The sequence below is a fragment of the Pleurodeles waltl genome, chromosome 3_1 (genome assembly GCF_031143425.1).
Source record: "Pleurodeles waltl isolate 20211129_DDA chromosome 3_1, aPleWal1.hap1.20221129, whole genome shotgun sequence".
In the NCBI taxonomy this organism is placed as follows: domain Eukaryota; kingdom Metazoa; phylum Chordata; class Amphibia; order Caudata; family Salamandridae; genus Pleurodeles; species Pleurodeles waltl.
Genome location: NC_090440.1, coordinates 879,083,668 through 879,103,699, shown reverse-complemented (window position 1 = coordinate 879,103,699; position 20,032 = coordinate 879,083,668). Strand labels below are relative to the sequence as shown.

General features: G+C 42.0%; 1 protein-coding gene across 2 annotated transcripts in view; it reads left to right on the top strand.

The window, feature by feature from the left end:
• OSCP1 (organic solute carrier partner 1) overlaps positions 1-20,032 on the top strand; it is a 131,025-nt gene that overhangs the window by 33,312 nt on the left and 77,681 nt on the right. For both annotated transcript variants that reach the window (XM_069223864.1, XM_069223865.1), the window contains exon 5: positions 19,400-19,503. In XM_069223864.1, the coding sequence (XP_069079965.1) occupies positions 19,400-19,503 (104 nt within the window). The remainder of the gene's footprint in view (positions 1-19,399; positions 19,504-20,032) is intronic.

Here is a 20,032-nt window from a genome sequence, read left to right as displayed (position 1 = left end):
GTTTTTTTTTTTTTTTTTGGGGGGGGGGGAGATGTTTCATAGAAAAGTGGAAAGAGGTTATAGATGATCCATTGATTATAGCTACGATGAAAAGTTATCAGAGTTCGATTTGGAGCCTCATCACAGCAAGGAACCAAAATAATTCGTTTTTCTAAACAGTTTGGAAGAAATTGTGACAGAAGAGGTGAATAAAATGTTGGAAAAATGCAATTATGCAGCTAGTGGAAAGATTATTACAGCTGGAGACCGGATCCAGGAGCTATGGCAGTAGATGCATTTATGCAGAATTGGACAGGGAAAAAAGGATATGTGTGCCCTCCTTTTTTTTTTTTCAATGATTCAGAAAGTCTTACTTCAGTGCAGGAAATGGACATGTCAGATAGTACTGGTGACACCTTTTTTGGAAAACGCAAGCATTTTTTCCGACAGCTTTGGAGATGGCCTTAGAGAGACTTTATTTATTAACATCAAGGAAATGTTTATTAAGAGGATCAGAAGAGGGAGAGCATCCTCTAATTCTCTTGTGGTCGCTCATCCTTCTAGTTTGGAAGGTTTCAGGAAATTATGGAAGATTCACAAAGCTTTTGGAATCTGCTTCAGGATTACTCAATGAGCCATGGGCCCCAGGCACTAAGAAGAGATACAGAAGTGCATGGGGATTAGGTTTATGTTGGTGAGTGGCAAGGGATTTGGATCCTGTGGAGGCTGATGAGATAGAGGTGGCTAGTTTTTTGGTAGAGCTTTTTGAAAAGAATCTTTCATACAGAACTGTAAATTGTTACTAATCAGCAGTAGCTGCAGGACTTCTTTGGTTCAAGGTGTTTCAATTGGAAAAAGTCCATTCATTTGAAGAGTGATGAAAGCGATGAGATTAAAGAGATGTCCAAGGCCTAGTTATCAATTCAGTTGGGATGTGGATTACATTTTGAAACTGTTTTAACAATGGCCAAGTAATACATATATAGGAGTAAGAGAACGTTCTTGGAAATTGGCAACGCTGCTATGTTAAATATCTTTTAGAAGAGTTTCAGTTGCAGAACGTTGGAGATTTCAGACCGGTTTTATCGGACTACAGGGGTATTGTTCAAGGTATTGAAAAGAACAAAGATAATGTCCTGTTCCATTTTCTACCCTGATTTGGATAGTTCACCTACATTTTGGGTGGTGAAATGTATTAAGGAGAGTGAGTGCAGAATGATGGAGAAGAGAACTGCTGGACTGTATCAGGTGTTGATTTCATATGTCAAACCATTACAAGCAGTTACGAATGCAACCATTGCAAGGTGGGATAAGTGTGCAATAAAGCAAGCAGGTATTGGTTTGACAAAAATTCCAACTCATGTCGTAAGGGGTGCCATGGCAAGTAAGACATTTATGTCTGGTGGAAGGCTGGATAAAATCATGAAAGCACCAGATTGGTCTAACGCTGACATATGTAAAATATATTGTTTTAAGCCTATTGAGCACGTCTCTTCGTGATTTCAGAAATTTTGAACATTCACAATGCTGGTCTCCTGTCTATCCATAAAATTGTGATTCTTATAGGTTTACTGCATAAAGAATTGAAATTTTATTAAAGACAGGGAGGCTAGCATTATCCAACCACACCCTCCCAGTTTTCACTAGGGCTAAGTGGTTTGTACTTTATTTCATAAAGTAATATTAGAAATGTATATTGATTTAATGTTCAATGGATAGATGTTTTAAAAAAAGAGTGTTTATAATTTTTCAGATCAGTAGAAGATTACTCAGGCAGACGAGTAGGAGAGGGTGATGTTGATGAACAGAAATAAAAGAGGAAGAATGCGGAGGACAGAGGGTTTTATGGACTTGAGAGTTCAGTTTTATTATGATGTAGTTCTGTCCTACTTTGGAACTTTTAAAGTGCTGCTCAGAAGGAGCAAATAAAAGATTATGCATAATGCTTGCCTCCTTGTCTTGGTAAACCTACAAGAATAATCATTTCCCTTACAATTTGTATAGTGTCTATCTTGAAACTGTTAAAAATGACCCACTGATTCACACTGAGCAGATTCATCACATGCCCGCTCTACTTTGTTTCCTTTTCTACAAATAAAGTAGTGCTAACTACATCTGAATATAGTTGCGTAAGTTTTCCGCCTTTGCACTTTGGATGTCAAGAGAATGAGGTAACATGTCCCAAATGAAGATCAAAGAAGGTGAGATATGCCACCTGTTTACAACAGGTTAGAAATAAAGTCCTGAGTTACTCATGTGGTTCTGTAAGCTGCGGCTCCACAATGTCTTCTCATTTTCTTCAAAATGACCCCAATACGCTGAGGCAAACCTTGTATGTGGCTGGGAAGCGGATTCTTTGTTGAGCAGCCAAAACATCAAACTGAAACGCAATAAAGCCTATTCGTATTATCATAGGTTCTTTTAAGACAAGGTACAAAGCCAAATTACTTGGACATTTCCTTCAGTAATTCTTCCCTGCAACACTTTTTGTTGACTTTTGTGATGTTTGTGAACTGTGCTTTAGAGAGCTTAGGGTCAATCTCAAATATGACACTTCTGTGCTGCTCGTATCGATTTGTGTTGCTCCGAATGCGTGCATTGTTTTTCAACCAGTCACGCACTGAGGCTAGGTCGTGTGGATTTGGTGGTGTAATCCCAGTGCTTCATATAAGGTTTCAGATAGTTAAATGGGGCATGGGAAAATTCTGGATGTATAAGTACCCAAACGGGTTTAGGGATGGCTTTGTGCTTACAGAATTCTACTTATCCCCAGCTGAGGAAAATAAACCGATCTGGGGAGGGGAATTCTGTATGCCTAAGTGGTCGAACATTGGGTCCTTTTAAAAGAAGATCAGAGGCCATCAAAATGAATGGTGTTCAGAATAGCAAGAGAAGCTGATGGCCTCACCGCAAGAGCCATGATGATATAAATCTTGTGTTTGGAGCCTGCCTTCCGTCAAGTGGAAATATAACCTGTAGGGGGATAGAAGGTCAGTATCTTGGTCACAATGACCTCTTATCCAGTATTGGATCTTTCATAGATTCACATGCTTGAATCATTCCCCGTCTTCGAAGAGGGAGTCCCACAGTACCATAAAATAGCAGGATACATCATCACCATAGGCCTTAATGGCAATGGACCATTTTTTAAATAACATATCCACATCCTTTTGTAAAAGGAAACAAACTTGAGCTATGACCAATCGGGTGACAGCACCCCTAGATCACTCTCCAGAGAGGCAGCTTCCCTCTGATTGTTTACTGCACGTCATATGAAGGGAGTATCCCTGAGCTCTGCTCAGCTTTCCCTTTGCTTCAAACAGGAATTCCTACAACTATGGCTGATATTTCCAAAAAAGGACTCTTCAGATCTTGCAAGTCCTGTGGAAAAAAGATACTACATGTGGATGATCCACATAAAGAATGCCTTTACTGCCTTTACCGCAACCACCAAGTAGAGGACTGTAAGGTTTGTAGAACCTTTTCTTCAAATACTCTTAAAGAGAGAGAGTGGAGATTACTGACCTGGCTGCAGAAGTTCAAAACCCAAAAAGTATCAATTTCTGAGGAGGAAGGTGACACTTCTGAAACGTCACAAAAAAGGGCAAGATCCTCTGACCAAGGGACATCTAAGGATGGTAGAAAAGCCCTAAAGAAACATCAAAAAGACACTCTGCAAAAAGAGAAAAAAATAATCTCCTCGGAAAAGGTCTCCTCTGAGCCCACCACTCCTTCCCTGAAATCTAGAGAGATTTCAAAGACTACAAAATCACCGTCGACGACACGGTAACCGTCTATGGCAGTATTGACAGCGGCAGTGAACACAGTATCTTCCACTACACCTTCGTCCATGGGAACAATTACAACAACAGCCGTCTACGCACCCATTCTGTGTACGAGAATTCACTCTTCATCGACAAAGCCGCTGACTACTACATTGCAGACGAGAGCATTGTCGATGACTACCCCGCCGACGAGACAGCATTTGGCGATAACTTAATCGATGACGACTCCATCTGCAACAGTCCAGTCTACGACCTTGCCGTCGACTGTAACACCAAAGAAGACAACCATGTCGACAAAGGCATCGGCGACGAGAATTAAAATACCTGAAAAGACTTTAACACCAGCCATAACATCTCCTAACAAGGTATGACCTTTTCCCTCTTCTCACCTATTGGATATGGAGGATTCGGATGACAACGGACCTTTAGGAATCATGTATAGTCCTTCCCAGCTACTCGTGAAATGTCAGGAAGATGATGATTTTGAGGAGGAAAAGCAAATCTATTGCCAGCAATAGTATGCCCTCTTCCAAGAAGGTATTATGAGCACCATTATGCACTTCAAAGACCGCAGGAAGAGAAGCAATTGCCTTTTACCGTGGTTCAAGACCTGCAAATGATTTTGCAAGATTATAGAAGGAGGTTTCCTGAACCACCAACAGAACATCGGCCATTGCCACCTTCAGTCTCAGCCCCATTTACACCTCAGAATCTGCCTACACCTATCACCCCCAGGCTTACACCGAGGAACATTGCGGCGCCACCACGAGAAGACCCCTCTTCATCGGAGGAGGAAAGGGAGATAGCCGATAATTCCCCTCCACAAGATGAGTGGGATAACTATTTAATTCCCACACCTTCACCTCCACTGCTGCATCCATCAGATTCTCCTCCTGAGGACATCATAGGGTTTCACAATTTGATGGACTGAGCTGTAGCACGATTTCACCTTCAGACTTCCATTAAGCAGGCTGACTGCTTCCTGTTTGACTTTAAGGCACAGCAGGCAAGTCATTCTGGTCAATCTCCATTATTGATTATAAATGCAATGAGGGGATTAAAATAATTTTTAAAAACGGCTACCGTGACTGCTGTGCCACCACGGGTAGATAAAAAATACAAAAAAGCCCCGGAAGACCCCCCAGCCTGCCTTACAGGGCATCCCAAACCGGACTCAGTGATATTGCAAACAGCACAACGCTGTTCCAATAACCCATCCGCCCTATTTCCAATCAACTAGATAAAGAGAGCAGTCGTCTGGATAACGTGGGGAAGAAGTTCTCCCTCATGTCTGTCATTGTAGTGTGAACAGCTAACTCGCTAGCGATACTTGCCCGCTACAATAGGCAGATGTGGTCTGATATCAAAGACCCCATAGACCAGATTCTGGAAGACAAGAAGGCAGAAGCAGCAAAGATCCTCTAAGAAGGGGAACATACCTAATCTGAGGTAATAGACTGGGTGCTTGACATAGCTTTAACAGGCTTCCGTCAACTAGCAGGAGCAGCTGTCCTCAGACGCCAAGTGTGGCTTAAGTCGACATCTTTTAGGTCGGAGGTCCAATCGAAGGATCTAGATATGGCCTATGACGGGAAGACGCTTTTGGGAAAGCACTTTGCTCTGCTAGCAATAAAGAATGACACAGACACTAGATCCCTGGGAACCCTACAGTATAGGAAACTGCCCTTTCGATGGGTTCGTGGAAGGGGTTTCTCCTACTACGAGGACCATGTTGACATCCTCAGCAGTTCCAGCGCTTTCAGTCTCCGTACAGGTAAGGATACCAACAACAATACCATCAGCCACCGGGAGCGGCCTATAACAGGCAAGGCCCTCGCCGGAAGCAAACAGTGACCACCTTTGGGTGCCGGCTACAAACATCACATCACATCCTGTGGGTGCGAAGATTTCCAACCACCTACTCCAATGGAGGGAGAGAACTACAGACAAGTGGATATTGGGCTTGTTCGCTTTTGGCTATACTCTAGAATTTGTGCAAAAACCACCAGACAACACTCCATCCCCCCCGCCCACACCTGTCTTCACTTACTAAGAAAGGAATCCCACATCATGGTTGCAAAGGGAGCAATAGAGAGCGTTCAGTTTTCACAAAGGGGCATAGGCTTCTATTATCCATTCTTCCTCATCTGAAAAAAGACAGAGGAATGGAAGCCTATTCTGCATTTGAGAAAGCTGAACAAATTCTTACACAAGCAAACATTTTGGATGATCACCTCTCCGATATCCTGCATCTCCTTGTCAGCGGAGACTTCATGACAACTCTTGGTTTGCAGGATGCATTATTTTTCACATCCCCGTATATCAAAAACACAGGACATTTCTTCGCTTCTCTGTAGTCGGTACCCATTATCAATCCAAGGAGCTTCCATTCGGGCTGAATTCGGCACCTTGTATATTCACTAAGTGCCCAGCACCTGTAGCAGCTGCTCTAAGAACCCAAGGTTACCAAGTTTTTCTCTACCTGGACGACTGGCTGCTAAAGCCCCAACAAAGTTTCAGGCTGCCAAAACCACTCAAGCCTGTCACAGCCTATTTCACAAGCTGGGTCTCAGTCAATTTACAAAAATCTGTAACTATTCCAAGTCAGACTGCAATATTCCTGGGTGCTCTTCTGGATACCATCAACAGCAAGGCATATTTTTCTCAGGACAGACAAACCGAGCTAAAAGCACTAGCAGTCAGACTGTCAAAAAGAAAGTCCACTTCGGTTCGCCTCTACAAATCGTTGTTGGGCATAATGTCTTCTTCGGTCAGTCTGGTACTTCTTGCACTCCTCGAGATGAAACCGTTGTGAGAAGAATTGCAAAAACAGTGGATCCAGACAGAAGGATCATTCAACAATATTGTGACTATTAGCCCAGCTATGAAGAAGGCTCTGGTATGGTGGTCCCAAATTTCTCATTTGTCATGAGGCCTCACATTTCTACCTCAGATCCCCGAGTTCATCATAACAACAGATGCTTCCCTGCAGGGCTGGGGCAGCCACCTGCAAGACTTGCAGATTCAGGGGCACTGGTCAACGCAACAGAAAACATGGATGGCAAATCAACCAGTTAGAATTGAAGGCCTTATCCCTCACTCTGCAGGCTTTTCTCACGAGATTTGCACATGCCTCTGTGCTGGTTCGCACATACAATACAACCAGCAAGCGTTATATCAACAAGCAGGGAGAAACATGGTCTCTAACTCTCCCAGGATGCTCAGGAGCTCTGGAACTGGCTCACTGTTCACAACATATCTCTAAAGGCAGAGCATGTGTCAGGAGTAACCAACACTTTAGCGAAAACACTCAGCAGGACAACATACAGCTGTCACAGGTGGGAGCTGGATCAAGGACAATCATAATATTCTCATGCTGGGGTAGACTTCTTAGTTCAATTAATTCAAGGATTTAGACCTTCCTCAAGAATGCATGGATATTCTTTCCAAAGCAAGAGCTGATTCCACCATCCAAACGTATGAGTTTAAATGGAAAATATTCTGCATGTGGTGTCAACAATCTAATTTTCATCCTTTAAAAGCATCTCCGGGGCAAGCCTCATCGTATCTATTACCTCTGGTAAAATCTGGATTAACGCATGCATCAGTCAAGGTCCACCTTGCAGTGATTATCAAGATACAGAAGGTCTTCTCATTCTCATTCGCCATCTGTTTGCTCAGAGAGACTGATCAAACAATTTATGAAAGGATTATTGAGGGCTTTCCCTCCAGTCAGACCCCCATTCCCAGAATTACATCTCAATTTAGTACTGGCTCAATGAATGAAATCACCCTTTGAGCCCGTTCACAAAGCTGACTTAAAATTTCTTACATGGATGGGGGCTTTATTATTAGCGCTCACTTCTGTAAGAAGGGTTAGCAAGATACAAGCCTTCACAACACAGTCACTTCACACTCTGGATCTCAAGAGATGTATTAAATTCTATTTGCATCGTACAAAGGACATATACAAATCTGATCAACTGTTTGTGTCATATAGCCAAGCACGTCAAGGGTATGCAGTTACCAAGACTATGATTGCAAGATGGATTTCGGCAGCAGTCCAATATTGTCATACAAGCGCGGGTTAACAACTAACAGTCAAAGCCAATGCACACTGAATGAGAGTGGTATCCACCTCAGCTGGTCTACTTGCGGGTGTGCCATTAGAGAAGATTTGCTGTGCTGCAACATGGAAAAATGCCCACACATATACGCAGCATTACTGCCTGCAGTTGGCACTCAGAGAGGAGGCAGCCATAGGACAAGCGGTGTTAAGACATTTGTTCCAGTAAGGTGAGCCTCTATTTAAGTGGGATATGTTATTGTTTTATATATTATGATTATAAAAGTAATGATATTGCAGTGTTATTTCACACCATCCACATATATGGTATTGTTTCATGACACAATGCTGAAATACTGCTTGATATTCTGATTCAAGCACGTGAATCTATGAAAGATCCAATATTGGATAAGAAAATGAGTTACCTGTAACTGCAGTTATCCAGAATTACTAACTTTCATACATAAACATGCAACACACCCTCCTCCCCTAAGAGGCTCCCCTCATAACTTATATTCAAATACTTCAATTGTGCTTGAAAATCTGAGGAAAACTGCCTCTCTGGAGAGTGATCTAGAGGGTGCTGGCTCCTCTTTGGTTCCTTTTACAAAAGGATGTGGACATGTTGTTAAATAGATGGTCCATTGCCATTAAGGCCCATGGTGATGATTCAAACTGGCATTTTATGGTACTCCCACTTCGATGGGGAATGATTCAAGCATGTGAATCTGTGAAAGTTACCAATTCTGGATAACTGCAGTTACAGGTAAGTAACTCATTTTCTTAACAGCTACAGTGTCACGTGTCTATGACTCTGAACCAATTGTCCATTGAAAAATCACCAATCCTTTTATCCCCATAAGGGACAGTGTATGGTTGGCACAACCCTTCTGACTGAGACAAGTTGATGCAGGGTTAGGAGAATGAATCCGTAGGTGGGTGCTTGGGACATAAGGACATTCTGCACCACAGCCTTACATCTAGTGCCCATGTCCATTTAAGTGGTATCCATTACAAAGAAAGACATCAAGCAAATCAGTAAGGAAGCTAGATGAGAACATAAAAGCCCTATCAAGTGTTTTCCACACTGTTACCTCAATGCTACTGTCCCTATCAGCCTGGTTGTGTCCTGTCCAATATAGTCACCCAGGAAGTCCTCTAAAAAGCCAAATGACAGAAATATCAGTGCCTTCCAACAAATTTGACAATGTACGAGGCAAATTACACCACTCATCTAATGTGAAATTGTGTGAGGGAAAGTATACTCACCATAATTGTTTTAAGTTTGTAAATTAGTGCCAAAATATTTTATTGTAATAAACAATAGTTAAGAGAAGCGGGCAGTGCTTAATTTGTGAAAATAAATAAATTAAAAAAAAAAAAAAAATGAGTGGGGATTCCGTAGCTGTGCTCAACTGCCCACAGCCGATTCCAATAAATATTGGCAAGCCCAATGCCAAGGCTGCGCGGACGCGGTCTTTATTCCATCTCTTGCCTTTTTCATCCACCATCAGACACACCCTCCCCCTTTATCTCACTCTTGGAAGTTCCTGCTTTCTCTCTTTGTGACCGGTTTTCCCCTCTTTCATTTCCTCTGTCTTTCCGATGTGTTTTTTCCCCCTCTCTTGCTCTCGGTGAAAGACTGATGTGAAAAATAAGTGCTGGTCCTTAAACAAAATGTGCCAGTGGCACCCACCAAATTGAGCACTGGTGTGGGAAATGGCACTGGAAACACAGGCAGAGTGTAGTCATGTTGAAGTGCAGAAACGTGCAAAACATATTTAAAATGTGCAATGTTGATTATCTTCTACGGAGCAGCCCTATCTAAAGTGGCTGCGCAGCCTTCTGAGCATTTGTAAAATACAGTGGTGCCTGCTGCAAGAAGGATGGTGACCGTGATGGGTCAAAAAGATAAGAATTAAGACTTTGTGAGTCATGCACTGTGAAGGGAGCTAGTGCTCAGAGAATGAGTGCTCCCACTTGTGGTGCATTCACATGTGAAACATGAACAGTACCTATACCCCACACAATGTAGTAAATGGTTGTGCACATTAAGGAAGTGCCTTAACTTGTGCCCAACAAATTTTGCTTTTGGTCTTGAGGCTGGCTGTTGGAAGAAGTGCTTAGGGCTTGGAGGACTAGAATGTAAAACATTGGAAGAATGAATCAGGGAAAAAATTGAATAGTAAAGGGAAAGCAGGAGTAACCAGGGGAAACTTCACCCAATCCCAGTGCGAGTATGTTCAAGGAAGGGATATACAAAGAAGAGAAAGACTGGATGGATCCAAACACTCAGGAATATGGGGAGAGCAGGGGAGGATAAGAGAGTTATTTTGAAATCGATGACATTGAACGGTAGTTATGAAGAAACCTTCGTTTCCAGAGGAAGGGAAAGTAAATGAAAACACAAGAGCGACAGAGAGCCTAAACGGTGTACGTATTTTACTGCCATGCAGAGAAAGAGTAGATGGATTTAAACTGTGTTTTTGTTTACTAATTTATTTTTTGAGGCTGAGTCTATTACACGTACAGTACAGCGGCCTTCCGTAACTAAAACTGCACCCCAGGGGTGTTTGACAAAGATCAGCTAGTATATGGTGTTTAGATCTCAGTCACATTTAGTCCTTGCTTAAGCAGATTTTGTTTCTGTGGAGAAACTTGCTACATTGACTTCACCTCCATTTTAAGCATCTTTCTGGAGCTATTATGAAGCAAATCATGCAGGGATTTGAAAATGCATCCATTCTTTTGTTAAGTTTCAGTTATAGTGTGAGGTTCACAAAGAATGCAATGCAAAGTGCACTCTGAGATAACGCCTGGCTGAAAGTATAACGGAAACACAGAAGTGAAATTTGAGGGAGGAAGAATAAGCTGCATAATCAAAGTGATTACTTATCAACACTGCTTGGATCTATGAACTGTGAAGCACTCTGAGGGCCAGCAGAAGGGAGAGAGAAATGAAGCTCGATACCTCACGAAGAATATCTCTTTCTAAACTAATTTAAGAATTGTCCTTGTTCCCCTGTAAGCAGCAGATGCATAGTATCAACTATGGAACTGTTAAGTCTCTTTTTAAATAATGAGTAAATAACAGTCCTTCTGAATAAACATGTTGTAGGTATCTGTAAGAATAAAAAGTTAAATTGCTGCAGCAGCTTTATTGAGAAAAAGTGGTGGATTCTAACCATCCTCAGAAATTAATAGATCTTGAAGAAGGCTTTCGACAAATCAGCTAAAGCTGAAACTCATGATATCAGAGTTTACAATTTTTCTTAATTCACATTTTACTTAATCAACATCAGTACAACTTGAACAAAGAAGATCAGCATAAATAGAAAACAGATCACTAGATAGATGACAATAGCTCATGAGGGACTAAGTTTATAGAGAAGTATAATTGAGTGCTATCTGAGTATTACAATTAGATTTCTATAGTTTAGTAACGTTTAAAATCAACCGACTTGGTCGATAGGATGTGCAGTCACGTAAAGATTTCGGTTACACTAGGAGATCCCCTATTAAATACATACCACTCTCTGAATCACCCATATGCTTTAATGTACATGTATGTTCAACTATGTACTTGACTTCTGCATCATCATGGCATATCTCCATGACAGTACTGTGACTCTCTTAAGATCAGGCCTGTAGAAAACAGGTGTGACACGTTTGACTGTGTTATGTCCTGCCAGAATCTCCACTCCAGCTGCAACAGGTAGCATTCACCTCTTGGTCATGTCTCTGTCAGGTCCCCTTTTTGTTGACAGAAATATGGATAATGGGTCCAGTATACATTTAGTACGAGAGGTCTTGGGCATGAGCAATGTATAGGTGTTTAAGGTCTCATTGCAACACACCAAGGGCCTGACTACAACCTAGGCGGAGGGGATTACTCCCAAACGTGACGGATATCCCACCCGCCATATTACAAGTTCCATTATATCAAATGGAACTTGTAGCACAGCGGATGAGATATCCGTCACATTTGGGACGGTGTAATCCCCTCCACCAAGGTCGTAATCAAGCCCTAAGCCTGAAAGCCACTTTTTAGCTGTGGGCATTGGCACCTTTATCAGCAAATCACCCTTCATATTTTGGCTAATAGAAGTGCCATGCACAAAAGGTCACACTGAAGTGGGCAACTTTTTTTTACAAAACTTAAATCAGCTACTAGTGGAGAGGAAGCAAGGGCATTTTAGCCATTTCTAATAGCAAATATGTCACTCCAGTAGGGTGAAACCAATGGGCATGATCAAGACAGATGCAGAAGGACTGTAGTCGCACTGGATTGTAGTATACTGTTAAGAGAAATTTGAAATGTTGCAAGAAATGTCAGGTGTTAAGGAAAATATGTATGGCTGAAAGCCTAGGCCCATCTCAACCAGTGGTGTGGCGATCAATGCTACAGCTGGGGGAATGGATTTTGAGCGCAGAGCCGAAAGGGAGCCTGTTCTTCTATACTGCTTCTGTGCAGCAATTCACAGTGTGGAGCCCGCCCACCTTTTCGTGCTATAGGATGTTTTCACTGTCATGTGTTTTAGAAAATGTTGGGGGAGGGTTGTATGTCCTTCTCCTCTTTCATGTAACAAGTTTACCTAGGTAATAAAACGTAGAGCTCAGTAATGGAAAGCAGAACAAGTTTTTTGTTTCCCTCCAGATCCTATGACCAGGGCCTTTGGAACTATGTAGCAGGGGAGGACCAAATTATGTGACTGGGTTGACTGCTTTTTCATGCTGCATAATTCAAATTATGTGGCGTATTGTGGCACCTTTTGTGATAGTATTACTTCATTAATTTAGCATTTATAGACATCTTAACACTGTCTGGGTAAAGATATCCCCTCACTAGTACCGGTTTCATATCCAAATACTACAGTAAGCGACTGAAAGGTGACTGGTTACCCTTTGCAAAGGGCATTTCACTGCGCGGCAACATGTTTCTGTGTTTTTAGTAACTTTTATACATTTGAGCTACAAACCCATTTTTTTTTGTTAAAATCTGCAGATTATTTTGCAGATGGTGGGTTACTTGGAAATGCATAATAATGCGGAAAACGCAGTGGCTGCAAAGTCACATATTTCCAGAGGCCCTGCCTATAAGGAGGCAGGCAGAAGCAGCAAATGTTCTCTTGCAGAAGAAGCAGCTCTTGTGTAGCACCTTACTATCGAATTTGTTGGCTGCCAGTTAAGCAAGGGCAGCAGCATCTCATAACAGTTTGTCTGTAGTTTACGGAGCAAGAAGAGAAATACTATCAAAGAGGCATGAGGACTGAGCACCGATTTGCCACGCAGCAGGTACATAAGCTCTGATGACCATTTTGTGATTTTATTTTTTCCATGGTCCTGTATAATCTACCAATGTAGAATTATTTTTCTTTGCATTCAGGTGGCGCCTGCTGCGTAGTGCCATTTAGAGTCATTGAACTGTTCCTAACATTCTCATGAAATGACATATGAACACTCCAACTTAAAAGAACTGGAGCCATATTGATTAGATTGTGTGTTGACCAATTCCAGTGAAATCGCCAGTTGCACACATTTTGATTTAATTTGTCCCTAGATGGTGTTCTCGTGCACCTCAGAATCCGTTCGCATGCAGCCCTGCCTCGCCTCTTTTCATATGAACTTTGCTTTATGTGCCATAAGTGGCCACAGTAGTACCACAGTAGTATTAATCACCAAGGATAACAGTCAGTTTTCCTTATAACCCTTCTTATTGCTTCTGGGAAGTCGCTGAGGAGCCAGGAGCATTTAATGACTGTTGGGTGGGCCTCAGTTCGAGGATGCAACCACTTCCCAGATCACCTTCCACCTGTTGCTCCATTTTTCAAAAACACTACCACTTCACACTGCGACAGGTAAAAATGGAGTGGGCATGTGCTGCTCCTTGGAGGCTCAAAGTGCACCTTCACTCAGTATGCACATTAGATTGGAGTCTTACTGCTGCTCAATGTAAGCTCAAAGGGCTGATGAATTGGTTAAAGGTCAGTTAATGAGTTTTTGTACCGTTGTGGCATAGAAGGCTAATTTACCTGCTGCAGAGATTTGATATTATCTACGTATTACCAGTGTATGATATTCTTCAGGTACTGGGCACGTTCTGAGTGTGTACTGCCTACATTTCAAGATGCCTTGAGCCTTTTCTGAGTGAAGATAGCAGTGCAAGCTTCCCTTATTTGGAACAGTCTTGGAACATCCACATGGGCATTCTGTGTGAGCAGTCAGGGATGCCTGCGCTGCCAATTTTGTACCTGTTGTACTTCGGTATCTGGACAATACAAATCTGACAATAGTTCTTAAATTAATATATTTTCTAAGCAAGGGACTAGCTGTGCTCATGTCTGTCTTCTCCCACTCCCAGTTGGAGGCAGTGCTCTTCAATATAGCCTTGCACACTCCGCAGTGGCTCTGCTCCTTCTTAATGGGAGCCTACATGCCTCAGCACATGACATCTATGGCCTGAAGAAATATGGCCGCATAACTTCTATCCTGATGGAACTCACTTGCTCCCCTTGACCTCCTGCATTATCTTCAAAACCAGCTGCATAATTTACACACCGCACGGACTGCAGATCTGGATGAGTCCTGCCGCTTGATATTGCTTAGCTGCCTTCGACACAGTCAACCATCCCACCATCTCATGCACCCTAGAATGTCAAAATGGATTCACCGTGAACGTCCTTTACTGGTGCACCTCCTACTTTTCCAGTATAAACCAGTTTGTTCTCATGGGCAGTTCCAAGTCCCAAAAGTTCCATATCACTTGGAAAGTCCCCTATAATCCATACTGTGCCCTTTCAACTTCAACCTGTACATGGAGCCACTTGGTTCTCTACTCCCAGATAACAACATCAAGATTTACCAATATTCCGATGATACTCAACTCCACATGAAAGTCTTCTCTGCTTCAGACATCCAACATCTCAAACACTGCACATCAGCCAGACCAGTGTTTTCCTGAAGCTCAACCTAACGGAGAAAGAATTCATGCTATTTGCCAACAACACTAAACAAGAAACAATGCAAACCTAGCTCAATGGCATAAACCGTGATGGCTTCAAACCCGAACATTCATCAAAGGCCAAATAACTCCAACGTCACCCTCAAAGAACACATCTCCAAATAAACAGAGATGGCCTAGTACCTGCTCTCTGTTCTAAAAAAAAAGAAAAAAGAAAAAAAAAAAAAAGTCAGACCTTTTCATCTGGAAAGTGACTTCATAACTGATATTCATACCCTCACTTTTGTAACTGACTTGTGGTAACGTCCTGCACAATAGTATTCCATATTCCAGAGTGGCACCTCGTAGGGGCATCCTACAAGCTGTCACATGTCTCATACAGGGGTTGAAAAACTATGTGGCAAGGATCTGGAACAAAATCCACATATCCTTCAGGACTGTCCCAGTGCTGCTCCTGTTTAAGAAAGATTTGAAGACTCACCTCTTTAAAGAACACTAAAAATACATTCATTATCCACAACCCAGCTACCACTCCTATCACTTGTTGATTTTATGCTGGTCTTTGAACCTGTACAGTGCCCCAATGCCTTTTGACTAGGTTTGTGCTATTGAAATACCAAATACATACATACATACAAAGTTGTCATCACCAGCACCCATACCTGTTGGGCTGACAAGCTCACAATCGCTGGTGGGCCATGGTACACCTGCAGCCAGGGCACCAATAAAATGGAGGAAAGGGAGTGGAAAACAAAAACCTCAAGACATGCTTCTTCAGTTTATGTACACAGGATCTGGAACATCATCCCTGTATCCATCAGGACTGCCCAACCCCTTCTCCATTTTAACAACGGAAAGAGGGGGAGGGAAAAGAAGGAGCAGACAAACAAGAGAACTATAATTCACAAAATAACCTCAAGTAGGTAACATCAGTCTCCCATCCGAAGGAGTATGCAAAGGTAAACTAAGTCCTTCCTTTCCTGCAGTGCACACCACATCAGTCTCTGGACAGTTGTTTGGGACAATCATCTTGTGGAAAACCCACATTTTCCTGGATGGCTTTGGTAGAACCCACTTTTGAAAATAGGAACTCTGTCCCCTGGTATTCAGACTTCAGTCTCACTGGATAGCCCACAGATGCATAATTCTTATGTTCATCAACTGCTGAATGTTCATCATTAGCACTCCCTTCATGGCCAGTGTCCTCAAGTCCAGGAATTTGAACATTGTTGCATCTCCACATTTCACTACTGTCTGTTGGGCTCAGAATTTGATCAAGTACCTCAGCTGACTGCCATCACAGTGGCACCAGAACTTCTCTTGTACTGGCTTGACTTAGGGGGGAAAAGCCTGAAAGCTTTTGTCACAATGTCAATTCTCTCATAATGTTGCATACCCAATAGCTCAGGAAGACTCCTCCTATGCTGCCTTACAAGATCCTCTGTCGGCGCCTGCACTGAAACACCAAATATCTTGATTTGAGAGCTGCTTCTCAGGTTTTCCAAAGTGTAAATCATCTTCTCCAAATCTCTAAACCTCCAGCAGCTCTTGAAATCAAAGGTCTTCATCTTTTTCAACTTTGCATTAATTTATTTTGCATGACCCTCAAGGACTTGTACTTTGCATGCAGTTTATTCCACTTTTTTTTTTTGCACAGCCAGAACTCTGCCAAATAGATCCTTCAATTTATTTTCCACATCGTGTAGCACCATCTAGACACTTTCCATTTCACACTTCAAGTAACCATGAAGGGGATTATTGGATTATAAGAAGGACAAATCTTCCTTGTTTTTAGACAACACTCCTCATGACGTCTAATAACATTCTGCTTGATACAATCTCTATTGATCCATAGTCCCGGGGGAGAACAGGGGTAGGACAAAAACTCAAGTGTCATTGTCTTCTCTCAACAAAGGGCTTTCCAAGGTGCCAACAAAGTGGGCTGTAGCAGCAATAATGAACCTCATCAGTGTTGCCCATCAGGGGGCACTCACAGTAGTAACCCCCAGTGTGAAGCAATGGACTGAACCTGTATCCTCTGTGGAACACAAACCTCTTGTGGGAAATCTCATTTATACCCTAACTTACCATCTGGCACGCTCTCTCCCTCCCCAGAACGGCACGTTTCTAGTTAGGCAATAGCATCTCTGACTTTATGCCATGCCGCTTCTACCCCTATTTCAGGCCACCAGCCTCTCTAAGTCCCTATCTCCTATCCTTTGGCGGTCCAGTTCACATGTCAGCAACACCAGCAGCATCTCAAAAGTCAGTTTGCATGCTCAAATGCATACCATCCAGGGAGATCATGGTTTAGCCACCTCACGGTCTCACCCATCACAGCCAAACTCCACTTGAGTGTCCAAGGTGACCTCTGTGTATTCCTACATGCTGTTGAGTTCACAAGGAAGCACTGCAGTTAGCTAGGCTAGGAAATGGGAGCCTGGACAGGGATCAGTGCTCAATCTGTAACAATGTGAGTGTCAGGGTACACAGTATTTCCAAATAGACCACTGTGGTTTACACTATTCACTGCCCTTGCCAGCACTGCTGAACACTAACCCTTACACAGTACAAGTATGACATTTTGGACTAATATAGGTCACTTCAAGTTGCAAAGACTATCTAAACCCATTGGTTTAAAAAATATGTTGAAGTATATTTCAGACTTTGTTGATGAGATCTGCTAAAAAAGGTGGTAGACTGTTAAAATAAGTGGAAATAAGTGCTAGTGCCAAGCACTGGCAAACTCTGACACAAAATGTAAACCAATGACAGGGGCCACACTAAACACGATGAGCCTTCAATATAGAATTTTAGATGGATCCAGTTAGAGTGTACATATACAGATCACATATTGGAACAATGGGCCTGATTTACTAACACTGGATTTTTCAGAACCACAAACACCTGTGTGCGCCTTACGGTGTCTTTGTGTAGTATCCACAAATTAAACAACTCTTTTGGCTCTGGACCAGGCAACATCCATACCAGAAATGTGTTTCCCATAATTGTAAGAGACTAGTGTAATTGTTCACAAAGCCCAGAGACCTTTGACACCACAGTGAAAATTGATTTCCTTATACCTGATTCTGGGAAGTGATTAAGCAGGGTTGAAGAAGTGTGTCTAAAGGAAAGAGTAAATGAGTGATCCATCTTATTTATTTTTTGATTTTTCTATAGTGCTGCTATTCCTTTGGAGGTGTAAGTGGGCTTTACAACTAACCACGGAAACCCCAATACAAGTATTGAAGTCAGTTCACAAAAAAGAGGAAGATTAAGAGAAAACATGGATAGAGGTTAGAACAGAAGAATTAAGGCTATATTGGATATGGGGCGCCCTTGGGTATTGAGAACTGAATTCTGAGGTGGATCCAATGCAAATCAGAATCTCATGGTCCTAAAGCTCCTATGGGTGTGAACTAAACCGTCCCTTTGTTATTTAATAAGTGAACAACATCCATTAATACACTTCAACTTTCCTTTCTTTGAAAGCAGCATTTCTGTTCATCATCAATAAAAGCATCAGAGAGCATCATGTGTTGAGCCTGGATCTATCACATACTATTTTGTGTTTAAGAATGCAATCATGCTAAGCCTTGTTTTCTACCACTTCATTTGGATGTAATCATACCATTTTCAGTTATCTTTCCATACCTCATCCTCTTAGGCAAAAGAAGTCTTCATTGGTTGCTCAGCATGGTTGGAACAAATCTACCTCAGCCCTTTTTGGAGTACCTGGAGTCGCCAAGAGCTTCGCCATCATTCAGCTGACCACCTCCAGGGGAAACGTGTGACTCATTATTCTTTGTTGTGAGGTTAACCTGACCCCAGTTCTTGAAGAGCTTACAGCTCATTGTCCCTTAAGCTTGGTAACTCCTACTAATTTACATCAACAGGTTCTGTGCAAGATAACTACAAAATAGCAACAACCTCTCTAAATCTTTAAATTTCATTACGTCACTCTCTGGATTCAGAAGTATCATGCTTCTGTTCAATACACTCTAAAGTACTGGTGTATTTTCTTAACAATCCTGGTGCATACTGCAAAAATTTAGTAAGTTTATATATCTTCAGGACCAAAGTATTGAAAGGAACCTGTTTATGAGCTGGTGGTGGAACGTTTCTGATGAAATACACTTTTATTTCTGTCTCCCTCTATTATTGCCCCTTCATATAAGACCCTTGGATTGTTCCTTCCTCTCTTGTTTGAAGGAAATCTGTGAGGAATTAAGGGCAAAAGCTGCATGTGGCATAGGTTTTGGCCAGAGCATCTCGATATCTGGTAATGCCGGTCAGGACGTATGGCACTGTTGAGGGAGTGTTTGTGCCTTTCCTTGCATTTGAATGGTTGTCAAGTCTAGTCCGGCCACTAGAAATATTTCTAAAGATGAAGCACTGCTATCAGAACTAGAGCATCCTATTAGAAGTATTTCTGTAATAGGTTATTCACTCATAATGTTAATTTGTTAGGTTATTGATCCTTCTCTGAGAGAGCAACAGTCTGCTGCAAACGGAACACTGAGCATTATACAGCAGAATACAGTGACCTTACATGTCTTTCTATCCAATATAAAGACCCAGCTGACTGATGTTGTGTTTTTGTCCCAGGTGTCCATCTTCCTGAAAGACAAAGTGCAGAACTCCAATGGTCGTTTTGTGTTGCCGACATCTGGCCCTGTCCCATGGGGAACGGAAGTGCCTGGGCTGATAAGGTATGTTTTTGACAAAAGGCTCTGGAGAATTTTCAAACATTAATCCTGATGAGGAAGCTGGGAATCCAGATTTCTGAAATTTTAAATCCCCAGGATTATCAGGTTGTAGTTTGACACATATTTTCAGAGCGGTTCACTTCTAGGACCTCAGACAGTAAATTCAGAGTTCCTTAGCACAGTTAACATTAACATTTATCTCAGGATGTATGTTTACATAGGCACTTATGCAAGGACACTAACCCAGCATTGCTTTTAAGAATATTTTAAATACAATTTGAGACAATATAAATTTTTTGTGGTATTTGTATCTGGTTCGGTGTGCTTTTGCTTTTTTTACTTCATTCATGCTAGATGCATGATTATTTGATCAATGTCCTAGATATTTCCTAACAAGGCCCTGTTATGTACTGCTATGTTATTTCCTGTGACTTACTTATAATCCAAGGTTGTGTGGTGTTAGCTTGCTCAAAGTGTGCAGTTGCTACCCATAATGTTAAGTTTAAAGGTTCTGTGTTGTTATTGCGTGTTA